The sequence below is a fragment of the Podarcis vaucheri genome (assembly GCF_965113315.1).
Source record: "Podarcis vaucheri genome assembly, chromosome: 2".
Taxonomy (NCBI): domain Eukaryota; kingdom Metazoa; phylum Chordata; class Lepidosauria; order Squamata; family Lacertidae; genus Podarcis; species Podarcis vaucheri.
In genome coordinates this window covers 83045068-83056449 of record NC_138760.1, presented here as the reverse complement: position 1 = coordinate 83056449, position 11382 = coordinate 83045068, and the positions used below count along the sequence as shown (strand labels likewise).

At 47.5% G+C, this 11382-nt stretch overlaps 1 protein-coding gene across 1 annotated transcript in view; it reads left to right on the top strand.

Moving 5' to 3' along the window:
- The first annotated feature begins 1554 nt into the window (after positions 1-1554).
- TAMM41 (TAM41 mitochondrial translocator assembly and maintenance homolog) overlaps positions 1555-11382 on the top strand; it is a 44463-nt gene continuing 34635 nt past the window's right edge. Inside the window, exons 1-3 of the mRNA XM_082211986.1 lie at positions 1555-1773; positions 3313-3492; positions 4103-4195. Coding sequence (XP_082068112.1) covers positions 1645-1773; positions 3313-3492; positions 4103-4195 — 402 coding nt within the window. The 5' untranslated portion in view covers positions 1555-1644. The remainder of the gene's footprint in view (positions 1774-3312; positions 3493-4102; positions 4196-11382) is intronic.

The window sequence follows — 11382 nt, the reverse complement described above, 5'->3', positions numbered from 1 at the left end:
TACATGTAAATGAAAACCAGTGCATTGGGGAGAAAGCTTATAGCTTAATCTGTTCCACATGGTGCTAGTTTGCTACTCTGATGAAGTTGTTGTTTTTAATTTAAAAAAAAAAACATGCACAAGGGAAGCATTAAAAATAATGGTGTTCCAGCTGTAGTTTCTTTCAGGATTCTGCCTCTAGCCTACAGTGCCAGGCAGACACCTCTGGGAAGCCCACCAGCTTCTGCATGCTGGCAGCTAGTAATCAGTGTCCTAATGCCTCTGATCCAGCCGTAATGACAGCCATTGCTGGATCCTTTCTCAAAGAATTTGACTAAATTTCCTCAGAAGGTACTGCAGGTCCTTTGGCTCTCTAGATGAAAATGTATGCAAAAGAGCAGCCACCCCTTTAAGCTTCGCTGTACGCTTTTAATAACTTTCGTATCACACTTTGCCAACAGCAGCATACAGTAGCTGGTTGAGTAATTATCAGCTCCCTGCGTTCCCCGAGGTTCATAGCCAATCTGACATTCAGAATAATCAGATGAGATTGCTTGGTAGTTCAGAGCAAGTAGGACCATCTGTATCTACATATATTATTACTGCTTGGCAGGTCATAGAAGATTTCTGACAGCTTGAACCACAATTAAGTTAAGCAGAAATGTTCAGTGGCATTTGCTCCTAGATGCCTGGGACTGCAGCAACAGGATCAGGCTGCATGAAATCCAAACACACACCCTCAAATGATGTGTGTATTCTTTTAAAAATTTCAATATATCTAGTATGCATGCTTCGGCAGTATGTTATGTAAACTGTCGTTAGAATCCCTCTAGATCAAACGGTGGTACAGGAGTAATTTGGGCAATTCAGTCAAATTTGCTTTGTTCAGTAAGGAGGTACATAGGCAATAATTACAGTTAGGGAACATTTGCTTACCTATACAATATTATGCAATGAAATAGTACTGCAGGATTTCCACTTATGCAATGGAACCTCTCCCCGCTGCGCCCTCCAAGTCTCCTCCAGAGGGTTGAGAACCCGGGAACAGATTTGGTGCGTATGTGGGGAAAGGAGAGCAATATTCCTTGTGCAATAGAAAGTCCTTGTGCTAGCGGATCTGCCTTATGGGATATGCAATCCTAGCACGGTTACACACACATTTTTTAAACAATTGCGTTGGCAGCGTGAAGTGAACCAGGGGATCAAGCCTTTCCCCATCTTCTGAATCTGTGAGGGGGGGGGGGAATAAAAAAACAGATAAAAAATTTGATCAGGTTTCTTTAGTCCCCAAAACAGTAACTCTGCTCCAGAAAGAACCTTGAGAAAAGTTCTGCTCGCACTGCTGCCTGCCTACCGGTATATAATTTTGTTGCTGCCAGGCTGCACTCCTATCCCTGTTTATCTGGTCTCAGGCCCCAGGGTATTTTCTGCGTAAACTGGATTGCGCGCCAGAAAGCAGTGCCTCCCGAGGCAGCTCTCTACCAGAGAGGGCGCTGTGGTTTCAGAACGCCTACTTGGTTTCCTCTTGGTTCAAACCCTCTATTTCCTCAGCTACTGGCGTGGACGTTAGGCGACGTGATGCTTCCGCCCGGCGCCCTCAGCTGCTGAGTCCGCCCTGCGAAGACTCCGCGCGCGCTTAAGGCGCACGTTGTTTACTTTGGCCGCATGGCTTTGCAGAGCTCGGCGGTGAAATTCCGCAGGATCCTGGCTCATTTCCCTCAAGAGCTCAGCCTAGCTTTTGCTTATGGGTCCGGGGTCTTTCAGCAAGCGGGGGCCTCTGCCGCGGAAACGGGGGTAAGTGGGGCTGGAATAGACTCCTAGGACGGGAAGGGGCGAGTCCTATGCCTATTATTTAGCTGTAAAAACTGCGAGCGATCAAGCGGCGGCGGCCGTTTTTGAAGTTCTTCTTTCTGCAGCCTTCCTGAGCAAGGAGCTGGGATGTGTGTGTGTTTTAAGAATTACCCACCCTTCCCCGATTCTACCCTCATGAGCCCAGGAAAACAGAATAAGAGTTCCCCTCGTTTTTTCACCATATGCTTCATAGCACCATCCATGCAACACAATCTTTAATTGCAGGTAAAACCAGCACCTAGCAGCTTCTATCAATGCATGTTTATTTGAAAATAGCTGTCGCTGTCTATAACGGGATTTGCTTCCAATAAACTGTGCAGCCACAGTCTCTTAATTGAGGTTAGAGTCTGGCAGTCTTTAAGTTTAAGGCTCATTCTAAGGTTGCAATCCTATCCCTCTTAGCTTCAGCTGTTTTTAACCATTTGTTTCTTAGATGGTTCCTAATACAGCCATAGTGAATAATGAGTTATGGCCTGTGGTGTTGTATTGATTGGGTTTTTCAACCTTTTTGGGTCCACGGCTCCCTTGACCAACTGCATTCTTTCTGCAGCACCCCTGTGGGGCTCAGGAGCCCAGTTAGGTCACCCCTTCCCTGCAGAGCTGGCAGCCTCTCACCCTTTTTTGAACACCCTCCCTTGTGGAGTTTCAGCCTCCTCTCCTCTCCTTGGGAATCCTCCCCTTGTGGGAGAGGATGCAAGAGGGCATCAGAGGAGGGAGAGAAAGAGAGAGGGGCAGGGGCCCGTGGCACCCCTGACCATCATTCAAGGCACCCCAGGGTGCCACGCCACACTGGTTGAAAATCACGGTTGTAAGTGAACATCTTGGGCATAGTATCAGATTCAATTTTTCCTTTAAGTATCAAAACACTACTGAGGCTTGAATTTTATTAAGTGCCATCAGATGCTGATGCATCATGTACAGTGGTACCTCGGGTTACAGACGCTTCAGGTTACAGACTCTGCTAACCCAGAAATAGTACCTCGGGTTAAGAACTTTGCTTCAGGTTGAGAACAGAAATTGTGCAACGGCAGCACAGTGGCAGCGGGAGGCCCAATTAGCTAAAGTAGTACCTCAAGTTAAGAACAGTTTCAGGTTAAGAACAGACCTCCTGAACGAATTAAGTTCTTAACCCGAGGTACCACTGTACTCTATAGTTAGCCTGTGTCCAATCCAAAGCCTGCACTTAAATCCCATTGAATTAAAGTGGGGACTAAATTAATGACTAACTCTTCGCACTGATTTTAATGGAAACCTTAGTCTGGATTTGAATGGGACCTAATTTAATCTGGATGCAATATGGAATGGACAAACATGCTTTGTGAGCTTTTGCTTGCAGGTGTGTGTGTGTGTTATGTGTTTCTTCGTTGTTGTTGTTTTGTTTCAGATCTTTATGTTGCCTTCTGGTGTTTAACATGGTTCAGGAGTGTCTTGTGATTGTAAGCAAAAAAACCTATGCATTCTGTTGTCTTTTTTATTTTACAGAACAATATGCTGGACTTTGTGTTTGCTGTTGATGATTCTGTGACATGGCATATGATGAACCTGTTAAAGAATCGTAATCATTATTCCTTTCTAAAATATTTTGGGCCCAAGCCAATCAGTAACGTCCAGAACTATGGAGCAGGGATTTACTACAATACACTAGTGCCTTGTAATGGCAGGGTAAGTAATATAGGTGGCATCTTTGCTGTTATCTGGGTTTGTCCCCAGTGTACAAGTTTAGTTATTGACTCATTCAGGCTTTTGCTCTGTGAGAGCTTTATTACTGAGACGAAAATTCTTTTGAAAGGCAATATGTTCCATGAAAACGGGATTAATTGATTTAAATTGTGGTTATTTTAATCTTTGTTTTAGATTTTGTTAAAATAAAACAGCTTTTATGACTCTCCATCATGAAAGATAGGTTCAAAACTAGGTTAGTTTTGGGACTCCAAGTGAGGTAACTGTTTAAATATCAAGAGGCGCCTTGAAGATTAGATAAGAGACTCTGCAGAAAGGCTTATGGGGAGAACAGGGGAGATAAGTGATTTTCCCATGGAAAGTTTCTGATGAAAAAGACTTCACAGTGTGTGCCCCTCTGATGCTTCTTAGGATGGTTCTTAGCAAAAGAGAGAAAAAAAAACACTACCTCTCTCGTGCGTTGAGAATAATTTCCCCAAAAGAATTTTCAAAAGATTCCGCCTTTGTGCAAACCTATTTTGCTTTTGGCAGATGTATATTTGTCTTTTATTTACACTTAATGTGATCCAGCTCTCATTTTTGCATGTTCCAGGTTATAAAATATGGTGTTATTAGTACTGATGTTCTGATTGAAGATTTGCTTCGCTGGAAGACACTCTATGTAGCTGGACGACTGCAAAAGCCGGTACTGCTAAGACTCGTTTTCTCATTTAAAATTACCATAAACCATAACCACAGGAAAACTATTTCAAAAACATGGTGGAGGGATAAGTGGCCATAGGCTGTACTCTTACTGTGGTGTTTGGAATGTAAATTTGTGGCATAAGTAAAATGAAATGTTGATAAAGTTGTTATTGTGTTCTATCTGAGGGTTGAACTACATGTTACATTGTTCATGTTAGTGTTCAAATGGCCACTTCTGTTTTGGAGAAAAAGCAGCTGTGGGACTACAGTCTGAATTGGTCCTCCACAAATTCCTACCTCTATGTGGCAGTTTGCTCAAGGTGCTGTTTAATTTCAGTGAACAGCACATTTGAAGGCAAATAGCAGTGCTGGGTAGGTGAATTTTCAGCAGGGAGCTACCACAGGGGCCAACACAGGAACACATTCCTAATCGGGGAGCTCACCGCTACTTTTTCTTTAAAATAAGAGTCTAAACCACTGAGCCTCTTAGACTTGCCGATCAGAAGGTTGGTAGTTCGAATCCCCGTGACGGGGTGAGCTCCCGTTGCTTGGTCCCAGTTCCTGCCAGCCTAGCACACCAAAAATGCAAGTAGATAAATAGGTACTGCTCCAGCGGGAAGGTAAATGGCGTTTCCATGTGCTTCTCTGGTTTCGCCAGAAGTGGCTCAGTCATGCTGGCCACATGACCCAGAAAAACTGTCTGTGGACAAACGCCGGCTCCCTTGGCCTGTAAAGCAAGATGAGCTCCGCAACCCCAGAGTCGTCTGCGACTGGACTTAACTGTCAGGGGTCCTTTACCTTTACCTTTTAATGAATTATACCTTTTAAAAACAAAACCATGCATCATGTAGTGTCCTGGTTTGAATGTAGCATTAAACCATAGTCCGATGTGAATGAGCAGTGCGGTGGTGACTGCTGGTCAAAAGTTCCCATGGCTCTCCTCTTGGTGTGCAACTGAGTCTGCCACCGTGAGTGACAGGCAAGAGCAAGCCTTGGGAGGAAGCGCACCGTAAACTTGGGTTTGGATAGCACAGCAAGCTGGACTTTGGCTTGTTGGATCTGTGGTGTAGTAGCAGTGGAAGAGAAGTGCCTTGGGAACACTTGAGCTGCATGCGCCACCACACTGTTTATTTGTATCAAACCATAGGTTGATTTGAATTATGGTTTAATATGTGTGTGTGGAACTAATGTATGTTTGACAAGTAACTTCAGAGTTTTGGAACCAGATTGTACTGTCCTTTGCCAAGCCATTGGAAGCACATGCGAGTTACCCTGCAACAGGTACACTGGTATCCAACGGGAGTGCCGCTATCACTTGGCTCTCAGTTCCTCCATTCCCACATCTCTTCCTGTGACCTTTTTGCACTCTTGGGAAAGAATTTGGAAATGCCCGGTCTATATTTAAACATATTATTGATCATGTTTGTATGCTGCCAGGAGTTCAGGGTAGTGGAGGCAGAGTTAAGCTGAAAGATAATAATTTCCCAAAAGTATTGTGTGAATTTCATATCTGATGGAAGATCTTAACCCATTTCTTCTTAACAGTTGGTCACACCAGTTTATCGGTGTCTTTAAGTCACAGGTGGGTACTTGTGGCTCTCTAGATGTTGTTGGACTCCAATCCTACCTCTGACCATGCTGGCTGGGGCTGATTAGAGCTCAACTGCAACAATATATACAGTACCACACTCCCATACTCCGAATCTGGTGCTTTCATGATAAAGAGTAAAGGTAAAGGGACCCCCGACTGTTAATTCCAGTTGCAGACGACACTAGGATTGCGTGCTCATCTCGCTCTATAGGCCGAGGGAGCTGGTGTTTGTCCGCAGACAGCTTCCAGGTCATGTGGCCAGCACGACTAAGCCACTTCTGGCGAACCAGAGCAGCACACGGAAACGTCGTTTACCTTCCTGCCGGAGCTGTACCTATTTATCTACTTGCACTTTGAAGTGCTTTCGAACTGCTAGATTTGAACCACCAACCTTCCGATCGGCAAGCCCTAGGCTCTGTGGTTTAGGCCACAGCACCACCCACGTCCCATAGGATAAAGAGTACTGAGCTTTAAAAGTGCCTGGTGAAATGTCAGTGACAACTACACGAAGTTCATATCAAGTGTTCCAATTGACCACTAGATGGAAGCAGAGTTAAGTCAAAAGGAGAGAGAGACTCTAAATTCAACTTGGAATTCTGATGACAGAAAGGGGTGGGCGGATGGGGTTGTGAATCTGCTTTGGGTATAGTCTTAAGTGATACTTTTTAGTTGCCTACAAATTCCCAGCTGACTTCTTTTTGTATTTTAATGTTTTTAATATATATTTAATATTCTTCTGCTACAACATACGAAATCATTAGTGGGAGTTGGTGGAAATTATTCATTGGTCCTTTCCAGTAAAATTCATGGAAGATACTTTTTCTTGCCTTTGATTTTGAGAGCAAAACAAGCCCACTCTTCTTAGTTTGTCTGTGTTACAAGATCAGAAAACAAATGAGCATTCATGTTGCTATTCTTCTGGGGACTAAGTAAAACTTAAGTTTGCGATTTCATCAAATATTTAGTTTTTTAACTTCAACTGAAGTTCCTCAAGCAGTGTACAATTTTTAGTAAAAACATAGTTACATATTTGGGTGTTTGTTCTATGTCAGGGAACTGACATCGGAGGAAAGGGAAGTGGTAGGGCTCCCAGAGACTGGGAGAGAGTCAACAGCTAAAGCAGGGACCAGTAGGGGGAGCGCGGGGTCTCTGGAGGAGGATCTCAGTAATGCTGAGAGAGATGCAGCAGCCCAGGCAGGAAGCAGAAGGGGAGAGAAAGGGGTGAGAGACACTTCGAGCGAAAATAGCGGGGAGGTGTCAGAAGCAACTGCAGGGAGACCTATGCTTCGCCGGAAGCTGTCACGTCGTGAGTCCAGGAGACGCGTTTCCGTTAAGGAACTTCTTTGCTGGAAGCGCTTCCGCAGACAGCCACTGTCGGACTCTACAAGTGACTAGAGCAGACATGTCTGAGGAGCTCTGTCACACACAGAGGTTTGTGGGGTCGCACAAACTCTGAAGGGGCACTATTTTAAGCACAAGCAGCTAATCATCCCCTTGATAGCAGTCCGACAGTCTCTGTACGCTGCCTGTGCAGGAGAAGGCATCATGAGCGACCCAGCAGGAGCCGGAGCCGCAGGGGGTGGAGCTGGTCCAAGCTTGGAAGACAGATACCGAGCATTGGAAGTCCAACTTGCGCTGCAGACGGCGAGGCTCGAGGAGAGGAGGGCTCAAGATGCAGACAAGAAGGGGAGAACCACTCAGTTCCCCAGAAAGGTACCAGGATTAGTGCAGAAGTTTGGGGGGGACCCCAAGGATTACCATGCCTTTAGGACTGAAATGCAATATGCCCTGAATGTGCAGTTTGATGAGTTCCCTGATGAGGAATCCCGAGTTGCTTTCGTAATTGGGCATCTTGAGAAGGGGGCGCGGGACTGGGTTCGACCCCTGATGGCAACGCACAACGATATCCTGAAGGACGCTATGAAATTCTTTCGTGCAATGGATATCATGTTCTCCAGTGATATTGAGGAGGGGGGAGTGCGCAGACAGCTAATGGCTTGCAAGCAGGGAAGCAGATCTGTCCGTGAGTACTGGACTGAATTTACCATGCTGATTCACAGATTGGGGTGGGATTTATCGGCAGCACCCATTCAGATGCTATTTGAAGAAGGTCTTTCTTCAGCTGTGAAAGACGAGCTGGCCAGGAGCCCCAGGGCGGTGTCTATGGATCAGCTGACCAAATCTGCGCTGACCATTGGAGCGCGCCAAGAGGCAAGAGCCTTGGAGAGGCGGGAAGGGAGAGGGGAACGTTGGAAGGAGTTACGCATTCCAGACATTCCTGAGCCAGCTTTCCCGCCGGCAGAGCCAATGGAAATCGGAACAGCCCGCGCGCGCGCAGTTTCAAAGCCCAGTGAGGGGGCGAAGAAGGAGGGAAAGGGACCCCGGAAATGCTATCTCTGCCAACAGCCAGGCCACTTTGCCAGAGTCTGCCCCCAGAGGAAGGAATGGCAAGGGATGGTGGGAACTGTTGAGGGGGAAGAGCAGGGAGAAACGGAGCAGGTAAAAGCCAACGCCTGGTTGCCAGCAGGGCACTGCAGCCAGGCCAAAGAGCAGTGAAAGTGCCCCTTTCCCAAGTGCCAGTGCCAGAAGCTCCTCGACCTGCTCTAGTGATTGAAGTGTCGCTAGAGTTGCAAAATGGACACCCCCTAAAAATAAAGGCGCTGTTAGACTCAGGCAGCTCCTGCAATTTCATGAGCAAGGAGTTTGCGGCTGAACACCAGATACAGACTATCCCCTTAAGCAACCCCCTGCAGGTGACCACGATCGATGGCAGAGAACTGTTGGGAGGAGGCGTCAGCTTGCAGACCATCCCAATGATAATGAGGGTGGCAAGGCACACAGAACTGATAGCGTTTAATGTGGCCACCTTGGGAGGCGCTCCCATTATTTTGGGAATGAGCTGGCTAGCCCTACATGATCCGCTGGTGGGCTGGCATCAAAGAGTGGTTTCCTTCGGTTCCGCACATTGCTTAGAACACTGCAGGGGGGAAAAGGGGTCAGCAGGGGCCCAAGCCACCCTAGCAGGGACGGAAGTGATGGAGAAGGGGAAGGTGCCATCACAGTATGCTGATCTCAGCGACGTGTTCAGCGAGAAGGAAGCTGACCAACTACCCCCGCATAGGCCCTTTGATTGCCAGATCAATTTACTCCCTGGAGCACAGCTTCCTGTAGGCAGGTTGTATGCCATGTCAGACAGGGAGATGCAGGAGTTGCGAGCGTTCATTGACAAGAACCTGAAGAGAGGCTTCATCAGAGAGTCCAAGGCAGCGGGGGGTAGCCCAGTGTTTTTTGTGGATAAAAAGAACACGGACAAGCCGAGACTGGTATGTGACTTTCGGGCCCTAAATGCAGTGACAGAGCCGGTGGCTTTTCCTATGCCCAGGATTGATGATATTTTGACCAGGGTGCGAAAAGGAAAGATTTTTACAAAGCTGGACCTAAGGGGGGCGTACAACCTGATACGTATAAGGAAAGGGGATGAATGGAAGACCACCATGTTCACCCCTTTGGGGGCATTTGAATATCTCGTTATGCCTTTTGGATTACAAGCAGGCTCCGCGTGTTTTCAAGCCTTTATGAATCATGTACTGGGGCCTTTGCTCTACAAGAATTGCGTGGCCTTCTTAGATGACGTGTTGGTGTATTCGGAGAATGAGGAGCAACATGTGAGAGACGTCAGAGAAGTGTTGAGCAGGCTGCATGCCAACAGACTGTGGGTGAAACTGGAGAAGTGTCAGTTTCATACCAAGGAGGTGGAATTCCTGGGGTACCGCTTGTCAGACAAGGGGTTGGCCATGGACCCCGGCAAGGTTCAAGCGGTGCTGGAATGGAAAACCCCCAAGACTAAGAAGGATGTGCAGAGGTTCCTAGGGTTTGGAAACTTTTATCGTAAGTTCATCCGAAACTTCGCTCACCTGACGGCGCCCATCACGGACTGTCTCAGCAGCAAAAAGAAATTTGTTTGGACGGGGGAGGCGGAGCGAGCGTTTGAGGAACTGAAAAAGGCCTTCGCCTCTGACGAACAACTTCTACATGTGGATTTACAAAAAAAGCTGAGGGTCGAAACAGACGCTTCTGACAGAGCCATAGGGGCGGTGCTTCTTCTGCAGCCAGGGAAGGAGGGGTCCGAGTGGCGACCGTGTGCCTTCTTTTCGCGAAAGCTGAACAAATCGGAGAGAAACTACACGGTGTATGATCGGGAACTTCTTGCGATTTATGAGGCCTTCCGGAGATGGAGGCACCTACTAATTGGTGCACAACAGAAGGTGCAAGTACGCACGGACCATAAGAATCTAGAGTATTGGAGAACTGCGCGAGTGCTCAACCAACGGCAGTTGAGATGGGCCCAGGAGTTCTCCAAATTTAACTTTGAGATTTGTTACGTACCAGGCCAGGAGAACGTTAGGGCGGACGCTCTATCACGCAAACCTGAATATTTGGAGGGAGAGGGTGCACCCGAAGAGACCCATGTCATTCCCGAGGATCGCTGGGTGTGTGGGGGGGCACTGGTGGGGCTAAGGGAACTGATAGAGGGAACGGTGCAGGATGAATATGCCCAGGACAAACTCAGGGGTCTCAGGAGGGAGGGAGACAAACCCGGGGGTTTTGAGGAGAGAAACGGGGCGTTGTACTACAAGGGAGCGTTATACGTACCTGAAGGAGAATTGAGGGAAAAGGTACTCAAGCAACTGCACGATAGCCCCACAGCAGGGCATTTTGGGCAACACAAAACCATGTGGCTGGTTACCAGGGAATTCTGGTGGCCCAAGGTCAGGGAAGATGTGCGGGAGTATGTGAGAGGGTGTGACCGATGTCAACGAGCCAAGGGGGAGAGGCGGGCACCGGCAGGTTTATTAGAACCACTACCCACGCCGGAAAGACCATGGGAGGCAGTAGCAATAGATTTTATGACTGATCTGCCCAGGTCCAAAGGGAAGACAGCCATTATGGTTGTGGTAGACCTGTTAACCAAGATGGCCCACTTTATAGCCTGCTCACATGCGGTCACAGCAGAAGAAACCGCTAAATTGTTTGTGGAAAATGTGTTTAGATTGCATGGTGCCCCCTTGAGGGTGGTTTCGGACCGAGGGAAACAATTTACTTCCAGGTTCTGGAGGAAGCTCATGAGCTTATTGCATGTAGAGGTGAATTTCTCAACTGCCCGTCATCCAGAAACCAATGGGCAGGCGGAAAGAGCTAATGGTGTCCTCCAGCAATATTTGAGGTGTTATGTGAATGACAGAGAGAATGATTGGGTGGAGAAGCTGGCGTTGGCAGAATTTGCCTATAACAATGCGGAGAACGTGTCCACGGGAATGAGCCCTTTTTTGGCCAATCACGGGTGTCATCCCCGAGCCTTCCCAGGGGGGGAGGGGGAGAACTGGAGCGTTCCAGCCGCAGAACAGTTCGTTGAAGAAATGGAAGCGATCCATCGCCAGCTCCAACTTAATTTAAACAGGGCGAAGGAGGAATATAAGAGGCAGGCAGACAAAACCAGAAGGGAAGGAGAAAGCATTAGGGTGGGGGATCAGGTGTGGTTGTCCACCCAAGGGTTACCATTTAAAGGAGGTTGCAAGAAGTTAAGACCCAAAAGACTG